This window comes from Culex quinquefasciatus, chromosome 3 (assembly GCF_015732765.1).
Source record: "Culex quinquefasciatus strain JHB chromosome 3, VPISU_Cqui_1.0_pri_paternal, whole genome shotgun sequence".
NCBI lineage: Eukaryota > Metazoa > Arthropoda > Insecta > Diptera > Culicidae > Culex > Culex quinquefasciatus.
Genome location: NC_051863.1, coordinates 199,208,808 through 199,233,369, shown reverse-complemented (window position 1 = coordinate 199,233,369; position 24,562 = coordinate 199,208,808). Strand labels below are relative to the sequence as shown.

Genomic DNA, 24,562 nt, shown 5'->3' with positions numbered 1-24,562 from the left:
CGGTTGCCTCTTGTACTCCACCCCCACAGCTGCCCAAAACCTGCACCTGCTGGCTTTCGGAACGGCCAGTGAACCAAGTAGCAGAAGGCCACCGTACAAGGACAACCGCAGAATCTTCATTTTGGCCGATACGACGGTGTCAAGAAGCGGAGAGGAAAACAAGCAGCAGGAATGTGGTGCATTTTCCGTTCGAACGACCCAAAAGTGAAGCAACTTCCGTCCCGGCCGTGAAGAAGCCCGGTTGCCTCTTGTACTCCACCCCACAGCTGCCCAAAACCTGCACCTGCTGGCTTTCGGAACGGCCAGTGAACCAAGTAGCAGAAGGCCACCGTACAAGGACAACCGCAGAATCTTCATTTTGGCCGAGACGACGGTGTCAAGAAGCGGAGAGGAAAACGAGCAGCGGCCTCTTGCCTGTCGTATTCGACAACCCTTTGATCTGTGATGCATCATGCCGTGACAATTTTCTGTCCCGATCGTGCAGAAGCTGGCCTCTTTGAGTTTGTCTATCGTAAACTTTACCCTACAACAGCCCAGAACCTGAATGGCCTTGTGAAAGATCTTGTCGTAAGGCGGGGTGGATTTTAGAAGGTTAAAAAGTATGAATTTGAAATAGAATAAACATTGCCTAAAAAACCGATTCCATTTCTTTATTTCATTTAACACATTATGAAAGTACAATAAATTCTACAAGTTTCTTTCTTCAACAAAAATCGGCGAGGTTGAGATTTTGTTCCTATTTTCATGTTATTTTCTATTTTTACTGCTTAAAACCTCAAACTTGCTTGTGCACTTCCTACTGAGCTACCTATTACTCGATTTGAGTTGAAAAAGAGTTGTTAAAGCTGTGATTAAACACCAAAGTACTGATGCGTCAACATAAGGTGCTCGACGAAAAAACATACTGTAGTTGTCGTCAAAACAAAATCGCTGGGCAAAAAAGTAGTTTAACTTGACAAAAGATTGCCTGGATTTAGAATACTTCCGATAGGCGAGTTTCTGATTCTTTTTTGAGTAAATCGGGTGGCTTCTCGCTGTGACTTTTTCATGGCGCGGGTTTTTTGGAAGTGCAGATCTAGTGGCACGTATTTGCGCAGGTTCGGACAGCCTTGAGCTACTCGGTCCGACGGCGCTGCTGCCTTTTTGTCCTTCATCAAATCAAAATCCACTCGCTGCCCTGATGTCAACAATTCTGAAAGAAAACAACTATCAATCAATGTTTTCTTCCAAACAAAAACACCGCAAAACAAACCTGTGGCAACGTCCTCTGACGACTTCGGTGGTACCAGCGTCTTTCCGCCTTGATATTGAATCGTTATCTGAAACAGGGAAAACAAATTTAGCACAATTATTCCAAAAATATTGGGAAAACTTACCCTTATTGAAAATTTGCTGTTGCGCCGAAAAAAAACGTGTAGCAAAACAAACCAGTAAAAGTGAGGTACACTTTTTGACAAGCTTGCCACCACAAACACAGAGGCACTCATTTTGACAGACATCAAGCCAAGGTACTCACCAACTGGATGTCAAAAATGGAACCCTACAAAAGCCACTGAGCGCCGCGTGGCAGACGCAGACGCACAAATTTATGGCACAGAAAAAAGGAAAGGAAGTGTTAAACTTTGTACAACATATTTTATTACTAGAAGAATCAATGTTTGGATCAAAGGTTTTCAAACCATATGACATAAAATTGTATCTAGTTATCCTTCTGTATTCAATTAGGTCATTTGAAAAATCTTCGTTTTAAAATAAAACTAGTGTGGTTTTGTAACGTCTAAAATAACTTTAGTTCTATTTTTTTACTGTGCGAAATTAGCTTTTTCGCAGTTAATAAAAAGGATTGCGCTCTTAGTTCCATTGATCAGTTTGTTGTCAGTTATTGAAGATCAAACATGTCTCAATACATGCGACGGAAGCAGACGGCGGAACGCCGCAAGCGTAAGCGAGAGGAGGAGGAAGAAACTTCGAAACAGCGGGAGCCCCCCAAAACAAGTGCGGAGCGCGTGAGGGCGTTCCGGAAGCGGAAGAAACTCAAGGCGGCAGCAGAATCGGATCTCGACCGCGATCATCGCGGTGTTACAGCAGCGGCTGGCTTTGCGATCGAGACGAGAGAGCCAATGCCTGGCAGAAGCACGGATCCAGTGCGGTTTTACGATCGCCCTGATCCGGTGCAGCTTCCACGAAGCCCAGGAAGGGTGACTTATCAGGCCGGTTCCGTGATGTTACACGGTGAGTTTATCGATTCTAGCGTAATATTTCAAAAGGCCCTATTTTTGATTTTGACAGACCATGCGTGTTGGTCCTTAATTCAGTAATAAATGTTTTTGGCTGCCAAAATTCGAAATCCTAACCGATTTCGGGTGCCATGGCCGCAAATAATAGGTTAAGATGTCAAGATTCCGACAGGCAGAACCGGTTTTGAACCCTGGCCACCAGGAACCTGCTACAACCGAAAAGTCCTTTTGAGGCCCAACTTTGAGGACCTGTATCTGCGAAACAACACCTAGCGAGTTGATTCCGGTTGCATTTGACGGATGATTACCTCGACTTTAAGTTTCCTTGGAGATAATTTGCCCAAAATGGACACCGGTTCCGTAAACCCGGAACATCCGAAAAACATGATTTTTATTGCTTTTTTTTATAAAATCAACACTTGCACCAAGTTTTCAACCGGATTTTGTGTAACTCATTACATACGTATACTACATACTACCCCTGACCATTTAAGATCGATTCCGGCCAACTGTGGCCAATCCGGAACCGGTTCCAGGGTACCACCAAAACAGTTCTAATAGTGGTCTCGCTAGATACCTGTCATGTTGTATATCAAAGTTCATGAAATTGAAAATTATTACCATCTGAGGTCATACCAATATTCTCTAACCCAACCTGGTCACTCCGGAACCGGGTATCGGTGGCCATTGGGGGACATTCGTGGAGTTTGCAAAAAAACACATCATGCGACGTATCAAACATCATGAAATTGAAAATTATGGCAATTTAAGGTGATGCCAATATTTTCTGACCCAACCTGGTCACTCCAAAACCGGTTAAGGACCATCCTTGGGACAATCCATGAGCCACGTGGACACTATTTTAAAATCTCATACCCTCGTGGACAATTTCAATACAAAACTAATCTTTTGACAAAGAACTTTGTCCTAAGGGCACTGTCTACGGGTGTCAATCCAAAATTTCGCGAAGCGAAAGTGTAACGAAATTGTGTAGTCTTTTAAATGCTTATATCTTCCACCCCATTCAAGCAATCTGTATGTTCTACCTACCAAACGAAAGGGGATGTCTTGAAGTACAAATTGACTACCTCATAAAGTTGATAAAACTTTGTTAAAGTACTCAAAAGTTAAGATGAAAAATAAAAATTCAGGCCGGGAAAATCCCGGTCGCTGATTGGTTGAGCGCAACCTTTCCCGAACACATTAATCAGATTCAAGTATCTAGCACTTAGCAAATTTTGCTCTCGGCCACGCTTCGAAAACGTCGAGCCGTCACAGTTAAGCGAGGTTATAAAAGAGCGCCGCGCCGCCGGTCGAAGCTCAAACGAGTCCGAATCTTTGCACGAGGAGGATCGAGAAGCAGCAGCAGCAGCAGCACAGCAGAGCCACCGAGAGGAAGGAGAGAATTGAAAAATTGGAAAGAGAGGCAGAGCAGGCGCGGGAGGGAAAATTGCCGGCAACTTGGAGTGTCATCATCGCATGGTTTTATCATCGTCATAGGACGTTAAAATGGCCCTTTTCAGGGCCAATTCACACGAAAGAGTATTCTTTAAAAATCTGGTTGGGTACGGTAGTGAGTGTTTGTGTGTGCGGAAGGGAAATCAAGTGGCAAGTTTGGGGCTTGAAAGAGCACCAAATTATCAACGCATACACACAAACGCGGGCTGGGGAGCTTCATTTGTGTGCGCCTGGTTTCTGCCGTGCAACTACCCTTCACGAGTTAGCTCATCCGATCGATCTTGGGGACCATCCATAAACCACGTGGACACTTTAGGGGGTATGGCGATTGTCCACGATCCATACAAAAAGATGTTTTATATATGGACAATTGTCCACAAAGGGGGTAAAGATTCCCAAAAAGTGTCCACGTGGTTTATGGATGGTCCCTTGGGGAAAATCGATTTTCGATATTAGTGTGGTTCCGCGAACACAATTTTAGTGTGGTTTACTACACACACACACACACACACACACACACACACACACACACACACACGAGCAAATCCACAGTCGATGGCGCTTTCTTGCTACAAATACACTTGCAACGCACTGTTTGGTGCTCTAGGTGGTGTGTAGTATGTGTAAAGAGAATGAATAAAAAGATCGGAACCCAATTTTTTGCGAAGGGAAATCGTTACGTGGCGATTTCCCCTCTTCGCAGACTTCCCCTCCTTTTCCTTCACGCTGATTGGTTGAACAAACCTTTCCCGATCATCCTCTCCGGGAGACGTGAGATTGATGTATCTAAAATCATCTCCACTCAAGCTCATAATTTTCTGACAGCCGAGGAGTCAACATCGAGTGGCAGTTGCAGAATCAGAAGGGACAGCAGAAAATTTCCCCCGGTCAACGACGTGAAGAGGTCGCCGAAATGGCTCGGGCCGTCGCAGGAACGGGACGGATTGTCGCTGCAGGCCATCAAGGAAGAACGTTAGGGACCGATGTGGTCAAGCTGCTGATCCCGGAAGGCTCCGGTTAACGGCATCAAGAAGGGGTCTCCGTGTTGATCGAGAACCAGTTCCCTTTGGGTCAAGTTGGTTGTGGTTGCGATAAAGTTTATGGTTTTTGATACTGGACATGAAATTTAACATTTCGGCAGTCGTGACCGCAATCCGGAGTGGCCGGAGGCCCCGCGGATGTCCCGAAGGGGGACATTTGCCGAACCAAAAGAGTTGGGGCAATATGGGTATCAAACTTTATGGTTTTTGATACTGGACATGAAATTTGAAATTTCGGAAGTATTGGCCACAATCCGGAGTGGCCGGAGGCCCCGCGGATGTTCCGATGAGGGGACATTTGCCGAACCATAAGAGTTAGGGCAATATGGGTATCAAACTTTATGGTTTTTGATACTGGACATAAAATTTGACATTTCAGCAGTAGTGACCACAATCCGGAGGCCCCGGGGATGTTCCGGTGGGGGGACATTTCCCGAATCATAAGAGTTGAGGCAATATGGGTATCAAACTTCATGGTTTTTGATACTGGACATGAAATTTGAAATTTCGGAAGTATTGGCTACAATCCGGAGTGACCGGAGGCCCCGCGGATGTTCCGATGAGGGGACATTTGCCGAACCATTAGAGTTAGGGCAATATGGGTATCAAACTTTATGGTTTTTGATACTGCACATGCATCTGACCATTGAAGTTACGCAGTTAAAATAAATCGCTTATTTTACGCAGGAAGTAATAAATCGATTACTGCGATTGCCTTTTTATTGTGCCGCGGCGAAATTCTGTTTCTGGAAATATAGAATAACTATTTCGAATTCAATTAGAGCCCTTGAAAGGGCAGTTTTAATGTTTGCTGTTGAAATTTACTTTGCTGCCGCCAATTGCTTGCAACAGCCTTGCAAAACATTTCCGCATCTTGATAACTTTCGAGTGGTGAGGGAAAGTCGATTGATTTCACCTTGATTTCTATTGCAGCTCCATTTGCAATTTCCGTCCCCTTAGTTCGATAGGACGTTGATATTATGTCTTAAAACTATTCACAAAAGAGTTGTCTTATGTAATTATAAGGGAATCATGGGGAAATTTGGACCGGACATTCTTATCGAAAATTTCAACAATCATCTTGCAAAGTTCTTTGTCATACTGGTCATGTGTAACATAACCACCTGCACCTTTTTGTATGGAGTGTGGACAATCGCTGACCCCCTCCAAGGTGTCCACGTGGTTTTGGATGGTCCCTTACCGGTGGCCACTGGGATACACTATCGGAGTATGCAATAAACCCTATCATCCGACGTATCAAACTTCATGGAAATGACAATTATGACCATCTAAGGCAGCGATTCTCAACCTTGTTCTAGGCTGGTACCCCTACCATGTAAATCAAGTAGGCCCGGTACCCCGTTGAGAATCGCTGATCTAAGGTATTCTCCAAAATTCCCTGGCCCAACCTTTTTACTCCGGAACCGGTTACCGATGGCCACTGAAGGACATTTCCGGAGTATGCAAGGAAGCATATCATGCAACATATCAAACATCATGAAATTGAAAATGATTGTAAAGCTGAACAAATATTTTAATTGGTTTTAGTTTTTCTATTTTTAAATGTAAAGCAATCACTATTATCTAAAATGCGGAATTTAACTACAATGGTTGTGACTGTTGAACATTACAGGAAACGTTACCGCTCTGGATGGAACACAGGGCGAGTCTTCTCAAGTTTCTGTACCCATAAATCAGGGTAAGCTTTTTCAACTGTCAACTTTTCAATAGTGTCAATAGTGATGTCAATCATTTGTAGGAATGGGTACATCTGCCACAGCAGGTGGCAAACCAAACTGCGAAAAGGCCGACAAGGAATTTCGCAAGAAGTTCACCGAGAACGAGCTCGGAGCAGTTTGCAACATTTGCGAACGAATTTGGTTCCAGAACGATCTGAAACCCATCACAACCAATGGCGAGAGAGTACTGTTGCAGCCTGGCCATTTTGAATCGGTTGCTGGATTCATGGGATGCTCGACCTGTCGGAACTCGCTGAGAGATGACAAAGTGCCAACTTTGTCCATAACGAACGGATTTACCTACCCAGAACTTCCACCAGACATGCCACATATGGACATAATCACCGAGAGATTGGTGGCAATGCGGTTGCCGTTCATGCAGATTCGACGGCTGTGTCATGCTCGAGGTGAAAATTTTATTGTGAATGTTGTCCGTTCGGTGGTAATATTACATGATTTGAAATTTCAGGCAGTTACAGCATTCTTGGACAGGTGATAAATGTTCCAGTGGATGTCAACGAAATGGTCCACTCGCTTCCACGTCGACTAGATGATGACTACGCATTCAATGTGTGCATCAAAAAACATCTGATCCACAAGTCGAACTACCTGCGTGGATATGTTAAGAAGTCGGTCGTAAAAGCATGGCTGCGTTACCTGATTGACACACCTCTCTACAAGCGCGAAGGCATCGTCCTGGACGAGCGCTTTTTTGATTCTTATGCAACAGACGGCATCGAAGGCGAGGAGCTGATCGAGTTGGAAGTCACGGAAACGGTCGATGCCCCGAGAGATGTTCCGAGGATTCCCGAATGCAATGACCGAGTTCAACTAGACGTTGTGGACGATGAAGGAGAGTTGTTTTTACGGCAGCAACAAACAGTCGCGTGGAACGAAGACATGTGTCTCAACATTGCTCCTGCTCAGAACCGAACACCAACATCAATCGTGTACGATGAGTACGCTGAGGAGATGTCGTTCCCGGAATTTACGGCGGTCATCCACGAAAGTATCGAAAGGAGTGCGCGTGACACCATACCATAAGGCTACCAGCGAAACCAGACGACGCGATCGCCGTGGCGCAAAACCAACACATATCCTGTACATGGCCGTAAAGATCATGCGACTACGAGCTCACGAAGGAGTTACTAACTACTTCAGAGTCCAAGGTACAAGGAATATGACTCGAGCCCAGCTCAGCGACAAGGAACACGTGGACAATCTCATACAGAACCATCTTGCATGGATGAGCACTCTTCCGAACACGGCAATGTACTTGCAAATAAAGCGGAAGGACTTGTTCGCCATGGTTCGACAGCTCGGAAAGCCTACGGTGTTCTTGACGATGAGTGCCAACGAGATTCAATGGCCCGGTTTGCTAAAGGCGCTGTACAAGCTCGCGGATCAACAGAACAGGACCGACTTGAGAGATCCGCTGAATGAACTGTCAGCAATTGAGCGAACCGTGTTGGCTAGCGAAGATCCAGTTACGTGCTGCCTCTACACCAACAAGCTGTTCGACGTCATCATGCAAATCCTGCAATCGAAATCCCACAGTCCGTTTGGCAAGTACTACGTCACCGATTACTTCAAACGAATCGAGTTCCAGCACCGCGGTAGTCCTCACGTTCATGCGGTGCTTTGGCTCGCCAATGACCCAAAGGAAAACGTTTCCGAACAAATGACCGGCACCTTGGATCTTATCAACACCATCACCTCCATCAGAGTAGAAGACCTTCCTACGCAGACAGCTGGTAAGCAGATCCACAAATGTACGTTCACTTGCACGAAACGCGGAGAAAAACGCTGTCGATTCAACATACCATACTGGCCCATGCGAGAACAGCGGGTATTACTTCCTCTTAAAGCTGACGACTGTCGCCGAAACGAGTTGAAGAAGCGCGGTGAAGAAATGCGGGACATCTTGGAGACGATGGTATTTGACACGGTTGAGGACTACCTTGCACACTGCAAGTGTACGTACACGTACTATCTCGATGTTGTTCGTGCATCGCTGAAGATGCCAACCGTTTTCTACAAGCGTTCGATGGATGAGCTGCGAACAAATCCTTTCAACGCGTGGATTGCCGATAAACTTCGTTCGAACATGGATCTGCAGTTCATAATTGACGTCCAGAAGCTGTGCCACTACTTGGTAGAGTACGTGAACAAGTCAAATCGTGGCGTGAGTGGATTGCACCGCGAGCTCATCATCCTGCAAGAACAGTATCCCGAACTAGACCACGGAGAAATGATGAAGAAAATCAGCTTGAAGATGCTTGGCTCTGTGGAAATGTGCGCCCAGGAAGCGGCTTGGTTCCTTCTCCGGTTATCGATGACCGAGGCAAGCAGGAAAATTGAGTATCTTCCAACTGTGTGGCCTCAAGATCGGTCAAGGAGCAGAAAGCACTACCAGACAATGGACGACGAAGGAATCGGTCAGGACTCGACTGATGTCTGGAGTAGGAACATCATCGAAAAGTATGAGGAGCGTGAAGGTATGGAAGACGTGTGTTTGGCCGATTTTGCCGCTTGCTATACGAAGGAGGGACGAACCAACAACTACCGAAAGAGAGGACAACCACGAGTGCTGCGTTGGCGCAATTACCAAATGAGCGAGCTTTCCGAATACAAACGCATGTCGGTTCTTCTGTTTGTACCGTTTCGGAACGAGCTTCACGACGTTCTCGACCAGAACAAGTTCCTTCAGTTGTACGACTTGCATGAGGCTGCGATCCTGGTGAAGCGAAAGGAATACGACTGTGAGTTGAATGTGGAGCAAACGGTCGAAGAATACGAGCGAACTCTTGCGAATTTGGAGGATGATGACCAGAACAACGCAGCAAACGAGAAACACGACGAGTTGGTGCGAACAGTCATAATGCAGCCAAACAACGACGACTTTGAGCTCCTGCCGACAAGAACATTGCGATCCGTCATCAAGCAGCGCCCTAATGTGATGTCAAAGGAGGATTATTGCGCTATGATGCGAGCCACAAACCGTGAACAACGAGCTCTGATTCTTCACACGATTCATCTGTTGACCTGCTTTGAAGATCACGAGCCGTTGCAGATTTTCTTGACCGGTCCAGCAGGAAGTGGTAAAACGTTTTTATTGCGCGCACTGATGGAAACGTTGAACCGCTACAGCCAAGATCATAATTCACGGGATAACGCATATGTGGCAAGCGCCTCGACTGGAAAAGCAGCATCAGCTATTGGAGGTACCACCATGCACCATGCCTACCACATCACCATGTCACGCCAAACTACGAAGATGAGTTTCGAAACGCTCCAGGTGTACCGAACAGAAATGCAGCGCGTCAAAGCCCACATCATCGACGAGGTCAGCATGGTTGGCGCCCACAACTTAAACACCGTTCACTTAAGGCTCCAGGATATTTACATGAACTACGACCAGGCTTATGGCGGTGTTATGCTCTTGCTGTGTGGCGACCTAAGGCAGTTGTTCCCTGTTATGGCTAAACCTGTGTTTAAACCTCCGGCAAACTCCATTTCCGGCGCTGTGTTGTGGCAATTGCTTAAGTTTCACGAGCTCAAGCAGGTTATGCGTCAAGCTGACAAAGTGTTTTCGGACATACTCACCAAGATCGGCAATGGTGATAAGCTGACAACTGACGAAACCAAACTGATCGAAAGCCGATTCTTCACAGAAGAACAACTGCGTAAAGAACAGACCGAAGGCGCTGTTCGGCTCTTTCATCGGAACGTTGACGTAACGCAGCACAACAACAAGGCATTGGAAGGCGTCGACGGAGTGACCTGTACAGCGGACGACACATTTGTAGGGTACAAAAGTGCAGAACAACTGGCAAACGCACGTGTTAAACTCTATAAGATGTGCCTTACCGAGACGGCCGGTTTGCAGTACACAATAAAACTGTGCCCTGGTAAGCCGTATATGGTCACCACCAATGTTGATGTGGAAGATGGCATTGTAAATGGAGCAATCGGTGATTTGATGTATGTGGAAGAGAGCATTGATGACGAGGCAGGAGAACGGATTGCAAGAATATGGATCAAGTTCGACAATGAGCAGATTGGAGTCATAGCGAGGAAAAAGGCAGAGCCAATGACCCGCTCTAGAGCCGATATCTTGCGACCAGACTGGACTCCAATTGTGAAAAGATCCGCGAACGTCGATCTTGGAAGCCGCATTAAATGCAAGAGAATCCAGTTCCCTGTTGTCCCAGCGTGTGCTCTGACCATACACAAATCGCAGGGTGGCACATTTGACAAGATTGTGTTCGAGTACGACAAAGGCCAGGAGCAGCAAATGGTGTACGTAGCACTGTCACGTGTCAAGTCGTTGCAGGGCCTCTTTATGACCAGCTCGAAAGGAGACTTCAAGTTCCATCACGCGAAAGGTTGCAGCAGCCCTAAGATGAAGGATCTACGCAACGAACTCAAGCGTTTGGAGAATCATCGTTTGCGAACTATCGTCGATGAAGTTTCCGAGGTCATTGAGAGCAGCGAACCGACCACCACGCTCATGTCCGTCAACGTGCAGAGCTTGAGGGCCCATCAAATGGACATTGCCACCGATCCTGTACTTCCCCGCGTCCACTTGCTGGCACTGAGCGAGACGTGGCTGGACGATAATACATCGATAGTGCTAGATGGATTCACGTGTATCGTCCAATCCAAGCGGACGGGTGTACGCGCAGGTGGCGTGGCAATCTACCAGAACACGACAACTCCAAACACTGCTCCAGCAACTCCGCACTTGCTTGAAGTGGTAGGCGAAGAACGAAGCCAAGAGTTCAGCGAAGCGGCGAAATACGGAGATATATGTGCGGCAAAGGTGGTGGTGATGGGCACTGAAATACTGCTGGTATCAGTGTATATCTCACCGGGAACCACCACGACGCAAAAGCTCTGGTTTCTCTCCCGCCATTTGGGCCCTGTTGCCGAACTAGATACGCCGATGGTAGTCACCGGAGATTTCAACCTTGACGCTTCCAAGCAGGACAGCAGTCGGTTTGTTGAATTCATGGCCAACCACTTCAAGTTGAGACTGTCAAATGACGTGAAGAAGACTACGACACTTGGAGGTACGGTTCTTGATTTGAGTTTCACAAAGAACATCGAGGTGGAGACCACCCGGTACGCATCGTACTTCTCGTACCATCGACCTATGCTGTCTGTCATTCGACCGACTACATCCAACTCATCTCAATCAAGCTAAACCGTTGTCCCTCCAAATTCCTGCTTGGATCTATACTCGGATTTGACAGCACCACCGGACATGAGAAGCGCAACAGAGTGATTGTGAAGGAGAGCACGTTATGACGGTCGGCTACTCCATATCGGTCATTCTAGTTGACGCAAAAACCAATAAGTGGCGCGAACCGCATCTCAAGGTATAGACATTTCATACGTATTTAGAAGTGGAAATTTTTCAACGTAAATATTCAAATCAGGTCGATCAGGACTTAAACCACTGTAGATGCTTCGCAGACTTGATAACACCATAGGAAGTGCAGCGCACCTCAAGGTAATAATCATTAAACTTTACTAGCTTTTACAAACTAAATATGTTAATATATTTCAACCAGGTCGCTCAGAAATTCGAACCCGCCGAAAACGACTACAACCGGAGATGGCAATAACTGAGAACGAAACAACCGAAGATGATGAAAGGAAAAACAATACAGTAAAACCTAAGAAGAAAATATAATGTACATTATGATTGACACTTACACTGACACACATTCACGTAAGAAATGAGTTAGCTTTAAGATTATTAGATTTAAGTCCATCATACATAAAATTTTACACGCCAACATTATCCCCTTTCCCACAAATCATTACACATAACAATAGGGAAGAAACGAAATGTAAATATTAGGTTTAAGTGGAAGAAAACGACTCATGACTGTTATTAGGATAAGATACACAGAACCCTTCCTTCTATCCTTTCCCCTCACAATTAAAAATCAAACACACACACACACATACACATATATATAAACACACACACACACACAGGACGTTTTTTTAGTGAGTCGGGTTAACCTTAACCCATCCTCACACACCCGGGTACTTACCCGGGCGTCTGTTTGCAGATTTTTTCGTCCTACCAAAAAAAAAAAAAAACCCGCACACATACTACATACAAATATTTTTTGATCTCATGTTTAACTGCATAACGATCCTTCAAGGGTCACCATTTGTTTTTTACAGGTATATAAATTGGATCAATGCGCAGCAGGCTTGGGCGAATGGTTACGATGTCCGCTTTGTAAGCGGATGATATTGGGTTCGATTCCCATCTTCTCCAACCTTCCATCGGATGGGGAAGTAAAACGTCGGTCCCGTCCTTGGTAGTTGTTAGGCCATTAAGTCATTCGAGGTGAGGGAGTCATCTCCCTGCTATAAAAAGACAAACAACACACCAAACCAAGCCAGCTCCGGTGGAACCGTTGACGGCAGTTGGACTCGCAATCCAAAGGTCGTCAGTTCGAATCCAGGGGTGGAAGGTTCCTTGCAGTAGAAAGAGGTTTGGGAGCCCTACCCATGCAAGCCTTTGGACTCAGAAAATTGCAATAGAGACCACAAAAAATTAGGGGGTCGTTAATGTGGATGGTTTGATTTTTCAGCATTACACACATACACACATCTTTATGCCAATAAAAACGATTTTATCAGACAATCATGATTTCAAAAAAAATAATCTTAAGATAATCTATGCATTAATTAATAAATGAAAACACAATAATTAACAAAAAATGATGTATGGTTTTTAAACTTTAATTTATTATCTTGAAAGAAAATAAATAATCGGGTCGGTTAAGAAAAAAATGCGTTTATTGTTAGATAAGTAAAATTCTAGAAATATTGAATAAGGAAATCAAAGCTTAAAACCTTTTGCCAAGTTCTTTGTCATACTGGTCATGTGTAACATAACCACCTGCACCTTTTTTTGAGCTACGGCTCAAGTTGGTCAAAATTCTATTGGCAGTGTTGTAAATTTAAAACAAAAACCTGATTTTCAAACAACCTTGAACAAAGCAATTTTTTTTTGTTTAACGTTAAGATGTAAAATCAAATTTGAAATCAAAAAACAAATTTTCATTAATTTCCATTACAAATCATGACCAGGCTTGACCAACACTGGTTTTTTTTCTAAAAGAATCAAAAATTTCCTATACATTTGTTTCAAATATATTGAAAATCAGACCAATGGTTTCTGAGATAAGCCTCTGAAAAAACCAAACAGAAAAATGAGGTTTTCTCTACAGCACCAAAATAGCGTTCAACTTATAAGATACACACAGCAAAATTGCGTCTGATTTTCAAAAATAAGTGTGAAACATAATTTCAAAATTAAAAAAAAGAATTACAAGCCATAGTCTCACAATTTGAATGTAAAAATTGTTTTTAAATGCATTTTACACTTGTTCAGTTGTTTTGCAATCATTAATTTTCAAAAAATAAAGATTTGACGAAAACGAAAAAAAAACTTTTTGCGATACATAACATCGAAAATTTTCAAAAATTGTAAAGATGTTCAAATCATCCATGGTTAAAACATGGTTAAAATGATTTTAAACGCAAGGGAATGCATTTTAAATCAATTTCAGCTGATTGCATTTCAATTTCCATTGAAATTTTGAAGTTTTTTGAAAAAAAAAAATGCCCCCTTAATTTTAAGGGGCCAACATTGAAGCGGGGGGGAGGGAGTAGAACGTCCAATTTCCCGTCCCGGGAAAAAATTCCCGGGAATTCCTGGGATTTCCCGGAAAATAATATTTCCCGTTTCCCGGTAAATTTGTAAATTTCCCGGGAATTCCCGAAATACAAGCAGAAGTATACATTTTCCTACCTTTTTGGCACCAATGTTTTGAAATTATACAAAAAATAATAATTGGAGATTTGATTTTTTTTATTTCCATCTACTGTTCAATCAGCTTGTCTGCCAATGTTTAATTCAGATAATATTTATTTCTGATGAATTCACCACTACACGGAAAGGGGTTCGATCGCCAAACCAGCGACCGAATTTTGCTGGGTTGGTTTTGCTGATATCAGCGAAATTTTTCTCTAAACCAGCGAAATTTTTCGCTGAAAAAGGTGGCTGCGCGAAATCAAATCCAGCAACTTGGTTTCGCTGGTTTGTTATTTCCGAAACGGTTTCTTTTCCAGCGAAAGTTTTCGCTGGTTTGATACACATCCTTCCGACAGCCGTCATAAATGTTTGTTATTGTTCACGTTCGGAAGCGATTTGTGGCAATCGAATTGCTTTAGGGGTTTTTTCAAAACAAAAAAGCATGAAAAAGTTCTGCATCAAGTGTTCAGCATTAAAATACATACTCAACAGGTGAGGGTTCTTTTCAATGAAAAGAAGCACGTTTCCATAAAGTTCTCGCAGCAGAAAAATACGGTGCAGTGAAGCTGGAGATGTATTTGTACTGCTGCATAGATGAGTGCACAAATTGTCGCAGGTGGCAGCAAGAATCGTAGGCGAGGAACTTGACCATGGCCGCGGAACAGTTTGTGCTGTGGCAAGTAAGTACAACCTGGTTTATTTTGGCATAGGCTTCTGCCGCCAAAACAAAAAAACAAACGTCGGTGATAAAAACGCTGATCCAGTGCAAAAACACTGGTCCAGTGGAAACATTCGCTGAACCAGCGGATTTTTGCCGGAACCAGTAGAATAATCTCCTGGTTGATTTTGGTACGAGCTGCTGCCGCGGAAAAAACCCGGACGTCAGCGATAGAAAACGCTGATCCAGCGTAAAAGAACACTGGTCCAGTGAAGAAATCCGCTGGACCAGCGAATTGTTTCCAAAACCAGTACAATAATCTCCTGGTTGATTTTGGTGCCCTGCGGCTTTTTCCAAACCAGCGAGAAAATTTTCTGATTCTAGCAAAACTGATCCCCCAAACAGCGACATTTTTTACCAAACCAGTGTTTTTTTTCACTGGTTTGGTAGAATTTCATCGGTTTCCAAACCAGCGAAAAAAATTAGCGATTCTAGGTAATTTTTGTGCAGGCTGAGAAATTAGCGACATTTTTCGCTAGTTTTAGCGAACTTTATCGCGATTTGGCGATGGATCCCCTTTCCGTGAGGAATATTGTTTGCTTATATGTTGGACAACAAAACTTACGCTGTTATGGAATGAATAAAAACTATTTTATTTTTGACAACCTTTTTTAATGTTTTTTTTTGTAATATCATTTGAAAATAAGATATTTACATCTTCCGGCCAAGATCAACATTGAGATTTGTTTGACTTTTCGACTTGAACATGTTGGATGGAAATTGAACTGCTATAATTAAATTTTTTAAAAAGGTTTGTGTAAGAAGAATTTGTTTCTGCGTATTCGAGAAATTACAGATTGAAGTTATAAATTTATGAAGCACGTGAGCTAACAAGGGCGTAAGAGGGTTATATATGAAAAAATATTGTTGAATTTCAACCTTTTTTAAATGCTCAAAATAATTTTAATCTAATTGATTTATTAGGCTGAATACCATATAACTAAAGTCATATTATAAAACCATGAAAAACCATTAAAAACAACTTCGTATCAAATTTTCAAGTTAAAAAATAGTGTTTCAAGTTAAAAAGCGCTAGAAATTAAATTTTTAAGGTAAATTCAATGATTATTTATTTATACACAAATTGTTTTTTTTGTTTTTTTTTTTTATTTTAACTTTATGGTCACTGAGACAAATTTAAAAGCAAATACTTTGATTTAAAAAAAACCTCCTCAACAAAAATACTAATAATCATTCATTTGGGACGATTTGAAAGATTTCAAAATTAGAAAGTTTATATATTTTTTCAAAGTTGCATGATTTTTTACAAGCACCATTAAAAATGCTGTTCTATACAATTTCGTTGCAAAAGATTAATCTGAAACAGGATTAGAATAATTTTCGTTAAATTTCAAAGTTCCCTGGAATTCCCGGGATTTCCCGGGAAATTTGTTGAAAATTTCCCGTTTCCCGGTAATTTTGTAACCCCGGGAAATTGGACGCTCTAGGGTTACCAGCCTAAGTTTAATGCAAATAAAAAATTTGCTAAAAATAATCGTTATGATCTGAAAATTCAAAATATGTAAAAAATCTACAAGTGCCAGATTATCTGATTGACGTTTCGACATTGAAAAATCTGACTTTAAAATTAACAATTCTAATTTTCTTTGACGCCAAATTTCTATATCATCACCGTTTCAGGCTGCAAATTATTGAAAAACACCTTTTTTTTTGCATGTTTGAAAATGAAACGGGTCGTACCGCCCCTCTGTTACGAGATATCAAAAAACGGACCTCGGATTCTTGATCAGGGACAGTTTCACTCAAATCGAAAAGGGGTCGGGGCAAATTTTCACGATTTCGTGTGAGTTGGTAGATAATTACCCATTTCAAATTAGTAATTTTGGTTTAATCTCGTTTTAACTTCAGTTACGATTTTGAATGTGAAACAATGTAAACAAGTATAACTTATGATAGTGCATTTTTTTCTAGGAGTATTTAAAGTATCGAAAGAAGTTGTGTTTAACCAATTTTAAAAAATTTTAGAAGGTATCATTAGTGTTAACGTGGTCGGACTACATTTTCAAATCATCTTCTCTTCTCAAATTACAGCCAAGTCACAGTGCCGCACAAGTCTAGTCATTTCCAATTTCGGATGTTCGTTTCCACTTGTTTACCCAAAAGCATCAGCAGCGGCGTCATGTTATTCCTGAAGGGCCCTGACCACCACAAAATCGGCCAACCAATGGCTGGCTAGGCTAGGCTCTCGGTTCGTCCCTAAAGCTCCTGGCATGGGCTGCAAAAAAGCAAATAAATGCTGCCCGGTGGACCGTTCTCCGGTGTGGTGTGTTTGGTGGCTTGCTCCAGCTAAGCCGCAGCTTAGCCATGCTTATTGTTTATCGGGCGCAAAAGCAATGAACCGATGGATGACGGCGGGCTGTTATTGTCCACGTGGCCACCGGAGAAGGGACGGATTGATAGAGCTTAGAGCTTTCTGGGAAAGCAACCTGTCAAGGGGGTGGCGGGGGGGGGAGATGCTGAGTAGATGAGTAGAAAACAAATAAAAGCCAAGGCTGTCTTTCATTTTTCTCTCTAGCCTTTCCTAGGAAACACAATGATGATGATGGTGATGTTGATTTGTACAGCTTTGCGATTTTTTTTCTCGCCTGCTCCCACAGGAGCTTCTTGTCTAAAGCACTTAGAAAAGTTGTACAATGATTCGATATGGCCAGGAAGCTGAGAGTTGGAAATTTCCAAAAGTGAAGCATAATAATATAACCAACTTTTTTTTTGAGAAAATTCTTTACAGGTACATTTTCTCTTATACACACCAACAAAGCTTCATATCACGGTGGAATCTACTCAAAATTATGCAATCAAGTTTCGAAAAGCCTCACGCTCCTTCATCTGCAGGTCGATTAAAATTCCGCCCCGTGTCCGTCGATAAAGCGTTTAAACGCGCCTTCGGCAGCGATCATCTCCCAAAAAATGGAACGCCTCGCGAGCCAAAATCGAAATTCTGGGCACGATTTTCACCCAAAGGCCGCCCCAAGGTTGATGGTGATGGTGTAGACATAATCCATCAATTACATTCCCGCTGGATGTTGGCACTCAATCTGCAGAATGGGCAGGCCGCCGCGCGATAACGAAGCGAAAAACTTTTCAAATTCCTCCCCGCGGGGCCGGGGGGATCCTTTCGACGAAGGTCGTTTGCCTGCCGCTGCTGCTGGGTAGTGTAATTTTTGGGGAAAATTTCATTGGATGTTTGATTGGACCGTGGGACGGAGTTATCTTTGAGAATAGGGTTCAAATTGAAATTCAGCATTTTTAAATTTGAATAAAGGTACAGTTTATGCACTAACTAATTTATAAATTTTCCAGAATATTTTTCAATTTGACTGATAATTTGGCACTCTTCCAAATTTGATGTAACAGTAAAATATAATATAATTTGAACAGGCAAGAGACGATCTTTATTTTTTATTTTTTCATACGTATTCATTTATTAGTCTCACGATATATCACATGTGAATAGACCAATTTGGCAACAATCTGTTATAAAAACTCACAAACAACAATGGAAGAATCATGATCAAAAGTGCTTAATTTGACATTAACTGATAAAGAAATTCGAAAGAAATCTAGTCCATTCACTGTCACCGATAAAAAGAAAGTTAAAAAATCATATTTTGAATTTCGATTAATTTTAAGCAGAAATATAAATTTTACCACTAAAATTGCATATTAAAAATGACGTGTCACTATTTGGAGATGAACAATGTATGAAAAAAATAATAAATAAAGAGAAAATATTTTATCGATTGATGTATTTTTGGAAGTTTACTTTATCGTCTTTGGGGTGGGTCTCGTGGGGCAGGGGTAGCGGCTTCGGCTGCCGATCCCGATGATGCTATGAGACGCGGGTTCGATTCCCGCCTTATCCACTGAGCTTCTATCGGATGGTGAAGTAAAACGTCGGTCCCGGTTTCTCCTGTCTCGTTTTTTCGTTTATCGTCTTTCACTTAGTCTCACTTGCATGAATGAGAAAAGTGAAAAAAATCAAGTCTTTCTTCGCCAACTCACACAGCAGTTTCCTTTACCAAGTTACCCCTAAAATAAAAATTTAACCATAAATTTTATTAGAAAAAAAAAACAAATAGCTAAGTTTTATAATTGAATAAAATACAAAAGAAACAATTTGATACTGGAAAAATTTAAAACTCTAAAATTTCAGTATAAAAACCTGAAAAAAATTGATTGATTTCATTGATCAGCCAATCAGCGGAAAGTCATTGTAAGGGTCCTTGAAACATTTTTGACAACGATAGAAAAAATATCTTCCAATTATTCTCCTCCCGCAAGGTATTTGAACTTAGTGGGCAAAGTGGGACAAGTCAACCGAGTGTGTGTAAGGTTCAATTTTCCCTATAACAGCAAATTTAAGTTTGTAATCAAGTTGAAGCCTGATTTAATTACTAAATAGTTGAAATTATGAAATACAATTATTACCATTCCCAAGTGACTACGCCTCCAACATCAACTTTCTCCAAATCTGCTCATATTTGTCATGGGGGTTGTTTTTGCCTCTTAAACACATAATTTCAAGTTTAATGACATTTGGTCCTAACCCGCGTCAGAGGCACACCCGCCCTGCACCCTCTTTTTATTAGATTTTTAAAATCCACATTTAAAAATGCATTTCCAAAGAAAAAAATTAACAGTTTTTTGACGTAGAATCCAATGGCGTACTCACAATTTTCGATCAGTGTTGCCAGATATAAATATTTTGCGTTTGAAGTTATAATATGCAAAATTATGAGAATTTAAGTGTTATTTATATACTTTTTTTGCTATTTAGAAAGAAACTACTTTAATGTGAGGAAGGCACCAGCCACCTTAAGGTGGATTAAGTAACGATTGTCCACGATCCATACAAAAAAGATTTTTTTTGTATGGACAATTGTCCAAGAAGGGGAGGGAGGGGGGGGTAACAGATTCCCAAAAAAGTGTCCTCGTGGTTTATGGATGGTCCCCATCCGTTTTCTATCTTTTAAAATTTCTTAACAAAAATAAGTAATTATCCCAAATTTATTTTGTTTTTCTTCTCATTCTCAAAAAAAAAAGTTGATAATTAACTATTTTTGTTTGTACTTGTGCAGCATTTTACAAAGCATTTTATTTTAAAAAGTTGAAATGATTTAAAAAAAGAATGAATCTATCATGGATGACCCCATAGTTTAATAATACAATTAAAAAACAATAAATACTGTAACTTTGGATTTTTGGCTTCCTCTCCGAGGAATGCCATATAAAATCACTTGAAAATTGGCCAAAAAATGTCACTGCGATTTCTCGGAACTGGCTGAACGGATTTGGACACTTCCGGTTGCATTCGATCCCTCTTAGCTTCCGATAAGTCGCTATTGAAAATCTTCCCGTAGCCCTTTCCTGTCAAAAGATATTTAAGAAAAACGATTTGCAAACCTAAAACTGAAAAACAAAAACGATGAAAATTTTTCAAAATTGCTTCATTTTTGCATAACTAGGTAGTCTGGAATGTCCTCCTTCCCGGGCTGAAACGGGACAAAAATCCATTGGAATTTGCCAAAGTTACAGCCACTTTAAGAAAACTGTTTGCATTCAGCCACCTTCAAATCGACTAAAACGAGGCCAAAATTAACCGAAATGTCGGCATGTTGCACATTTTTGGAAAGCTCTTTCAAAACCCAATCCACTGAGATACATATCTCGACGAATTATTAAGCTTAGTCGTTAATATCTGCGCTAAACTGCTATTTTTGACGATACCAATGCATTATCACATGCTGGTTCGCCCATCCGGCTAAAAAACCCACAACTATTATACTTCATTCGAAAGCATTTTTCATCGTGCTTCGAATGTCATCTTAGGAAATAAAATTCCCTTTGTGAATCGCGTCCAGCATGCAAATATTTCACCCGACCTCAAATCAGGTTCAAAATAGCCTCAAAAGTCGAGCGGCCGGAAGATTGCTCGAAAACTCAAGTCGAGCACCTTCCGGCCGGAAGATTGCTCGACAACGCGCAGGGAGAAAAAAAAAAAAACAAATCAGCTCAGAGAGCGAGCGGGAGAGAACGAGATTCGAACCCACAGGCAAAAATAAAACTCTGAGGCGCGCCCTAGCTCACTACGCCGACTCGACTTGCTGAGAAGAGTGCAACAAGAACGCGACCAACTGGTCGCAATTGGTTTACGGCAGACTATTTTATTTTGGGGGAACCCGAGTTTTGGCTTCCTCTCCGAGGAATGCCATATAAAATCACTTGAAAATTGGCCAAAAATGTCACTGCGATTTCTCGGAACTGGCTGAACGGATTTGGACACTTCCGGTTGCATTCGATCCCTCTTAGCTTCCGATAAGTCGCTATTGAAAATCTTCCCCGTAGCCCTTTCCTGTCAAAAGATATTTAAGAAAAACGATTTGCAAACCTAAAACTGAAAAACAAAAACGATGAAAATTTTTCAAAATTGCTTCATTTTTGCATAACTAGGTAGTCTGGAATGTCCTCCTTCCCGGGCTGAAACGGGACAAAATCCATTGAATTTGCCAAAGTTACAGCCACTTTAAGAAAACTGTTTGCATTCAGCCACCTTCAAATCGACTAAAACGAGGCCAAAATTAACCGAAATGTCGGCATGTTGCACATTTTGGAAAGCTCTTTCAAAACCCAATCCACTGAGATACATATCTCGACGAATTATTAAGCTTAGTCGTTAATATCTGCGCTAAACTGCTATTTTTGACGATACCAATGCATTATCACATGCTGGTTCGCCCATCCGGCTAAAAACCCACAACTATTATACTTCATTCGAAAGCATTTTTCATCGTGCTTCGAATGTCATCTTAGGAAATAAAATTCCCTTTGTGAATCGCGTCCAGCATGCAAATATTTCACCCGACCTCAAATCAGGTTCAAAATAGCCTCAAAACGTCTTAGCCAAGCCAAGACAAGTCAAGTCATTTCGGGAAATGACAATATGTATCGCGTTCTTAGATACCTATCCTTGAGCCATCGATCGACTCCGTTAGCGATACACTTTTTACCCTTTCTTAAATTTTCACTTTAGCTACGGAATGTGAGAGCGGAATGCGAGAGAGGGAGAGAGTTTACGGAAATTATGACTTGTTCGAGCACTGCATTAGTTTTTACGCCGTGTCAGCATTAGACAGTTCGCATGCATTGTTCACATGGATTTTCGTCGACAGACCGTAGGCGTATTTTACTTTTACTGGGATAGAATAGCATTCAATTTAGTAAGTCTATAGACTATATACTTTATAAAGTAATATGCTTTCTGTCAAAAGGATCGCAAAGTTATTACTTTAAATTGTTTTAAAAATCCATTTTAAATCCTTTGCGGTTGTATAAAGTGTCATGGTACCCAGAAATTTAAGCTTTATCATTGTGAATAATAATATTAGCAATTTAGTTGAATTTTAGAACTCAATCAACGAATTGCCTATATATATACAATGTATATTATACATGTACATTCTCAATATAAAAATTTGTGTATGAACCGAGAAGAGGAAGCCCCCATTCACCTTGGTGGATTAAGTAACGTTTTTTTTATTGAGTTCCAATAAACCATTTTTTTCCTTTTTGAGTGTTTTTGATTCAGTGGTATTAAAAAACATCCAAAAAGCATAAAAAAGCACTTTACCGAGGAAAGGCTATAAAATCACTCGAATTAAGGAGTTCATTAAATGAACTTCTTAGTTTGACTTCGCAGACCCACCTTCACGTAAACCTATCGTCTCAGAATCAAATTCTGAGCAAATGTCTGTGCGTGTGTCTGGATGAGATTCCGTGCACCCTAAAAAATGCACTAGATTATCTCCAGACTGGCTGAACCGATTTGGACCGATTTGGTCTCATTTGATCCGTAAGACCCAAGTTAATGTTATAAAGTTATAAAAAATCTTCAAAAGTTATGCTGAAAAACATTTTTGGCTAATGTTCAGAAGTTGGTACAAAGGATGGTTTTTGTGAGAAACTTCGTCTTGCTCTATATTTTTAAAAGGTATTTAGAAGACCTTTCTAATGAGCATAAAACATCGAAGGTCTGACAACCCTATCAAAAGTTATGAACATTTAAGTGTTATTTATACACTTTTTATAGGCTGGATCTCAGATATTTCGATAGAAATGATGAGTTATCGAATTATGTGCATATGAACTTTTATTTGGTTGTTGGACATTTTTATTATTTTTTTTTATTAATGTTAGGAAGGCATCACCACATTACGTTGTATTAATTAACGTTCTCTCAACTTGAACCATTGCTTGATTATGCTGATAGAAACTCATAAGAAAATTGAAAGATTTTTTTTGACTGTAACATTACAACAAATTATTATATTTAACAAATTAAATTGCATGCCATTTAACAAATATCAATGAACCTTCTACTAACATTTTTAACTGTGCATCTTACTGCTACCCTGAAGGTGTAAATTGAGAGATTCCCGTGCGGTTGCTGACTGGAATTAATTAATTCCCTTTGCGTGTTTCGAGCCTGCCAGCCGCACTGCTTCCAGGAGGGACAGCCGGAGGAGGCTGAACCGTCACACCGATTCTTCCGTCAATGTTTGCCAACAGCAGTCGTGAGTCAAACCGAGTCGCGGAAGTCGCGTCTCGATGCCGAGACTAATTCTAAACAGTTGTATTTCCGGGGAAAATTGCTTCCTGGCTTCCTGGGTGTTGGAGGAAAACTCTGAGGGGAGGTTGGGTTTCCGCTAGATTTAAATTGTATACAAAGTGGGAAAATGTCGACGACGACGGCAGTTGCTTGCTCTAACATGATGGAAGAAGATGGTTCCGCTCTGGTGGATTCGAATCTGTTTCGGCGTTGAAAAGTTGAAAATTAGCGAACAACTTTGTCACGTTCAAGTTTTGCATTGTGTGCCCAACGGCGGCGGCTGCCAAAGTGGCAAACGGAGCACTAATTGGCCTCATTGAGTGGAAACGAGAGAGCGGTTGAGTGGAGTGGAGGTCAATTTGTGCCAAGTTTTAATTGCAGAGCGATGTTAACAAACCTCCATTGACATTCTCGAGTGATTCAGTCAAGAGACAATTGTTCTGAATTTCCTCATTGAAGCGAGGTGAATTGAAAACTTGATTTGATAACAAACTTTCTTGAAAATGTTTCAACCTAACAAATATACTGTGATTTTTAGAGCAAGTTTAAACAAGTAGTCAATTAAAAAAAAGGTTTATGTTATCTCAGTATAAAACAAAATCGACATTCCAAAGCATCTCCTCTATCAATTTGTAGATAGAACGTCGAGTAAACATGTTATTTGCTTCCACAACATCGCCCAGCATCAGCTCAAATCCCTGGAAGGCAAAAGTCACTTCCAGGTAGTGCCATAAAATATCTATCGATCGCAATAGAGGTGAATAAAAATATGTTTTCTGTTGTGCTACCTCTACAACCCAAAAAGGGATGAGAAAACCCACCAGCCCCAAAAAAGCGGAAGAGCATATTTACACTCACAAAAAAGTGAGTAAGAATTGAGGTCGAAGCTCCG

At 41.5% G+C, this 24,562-nt stretch overlaps 2 protein-coding genes across 2 annotated transcripts in view; both read right to left on the bottom strand.

Annotated features, from left to right (window-relative positions):
- LOC6049337 (neural cell adhesion molecule 2) overlaps nt 1-24,562 on the bottom strand; it is a 132,985-nt gene that overhangs the window by 90,442 nt on the left and 17,981 nt on the right. The window lies entirely within an intron of this gene.
- LOC119769323 lies at nt 625-1,555 on the bottom strand. The gene is made up of 3 exons (XM_038261329.1): nt 1,377-1,555; nt 1,253-1,319; nt 625-1,192 (listed from the first exon to the last, which is right to left on the bottom strand). The coding sequence occupies exons 1-3, from the start codon at nt 1,497-1,499 to the stop codon at nt 948-950; spliced, it is 435 nt and encodes a 144-aa protein (XP_038117257.1). The 5' UTR covers nt 1,500-1,555; the 3' UTR covers nt 625-947.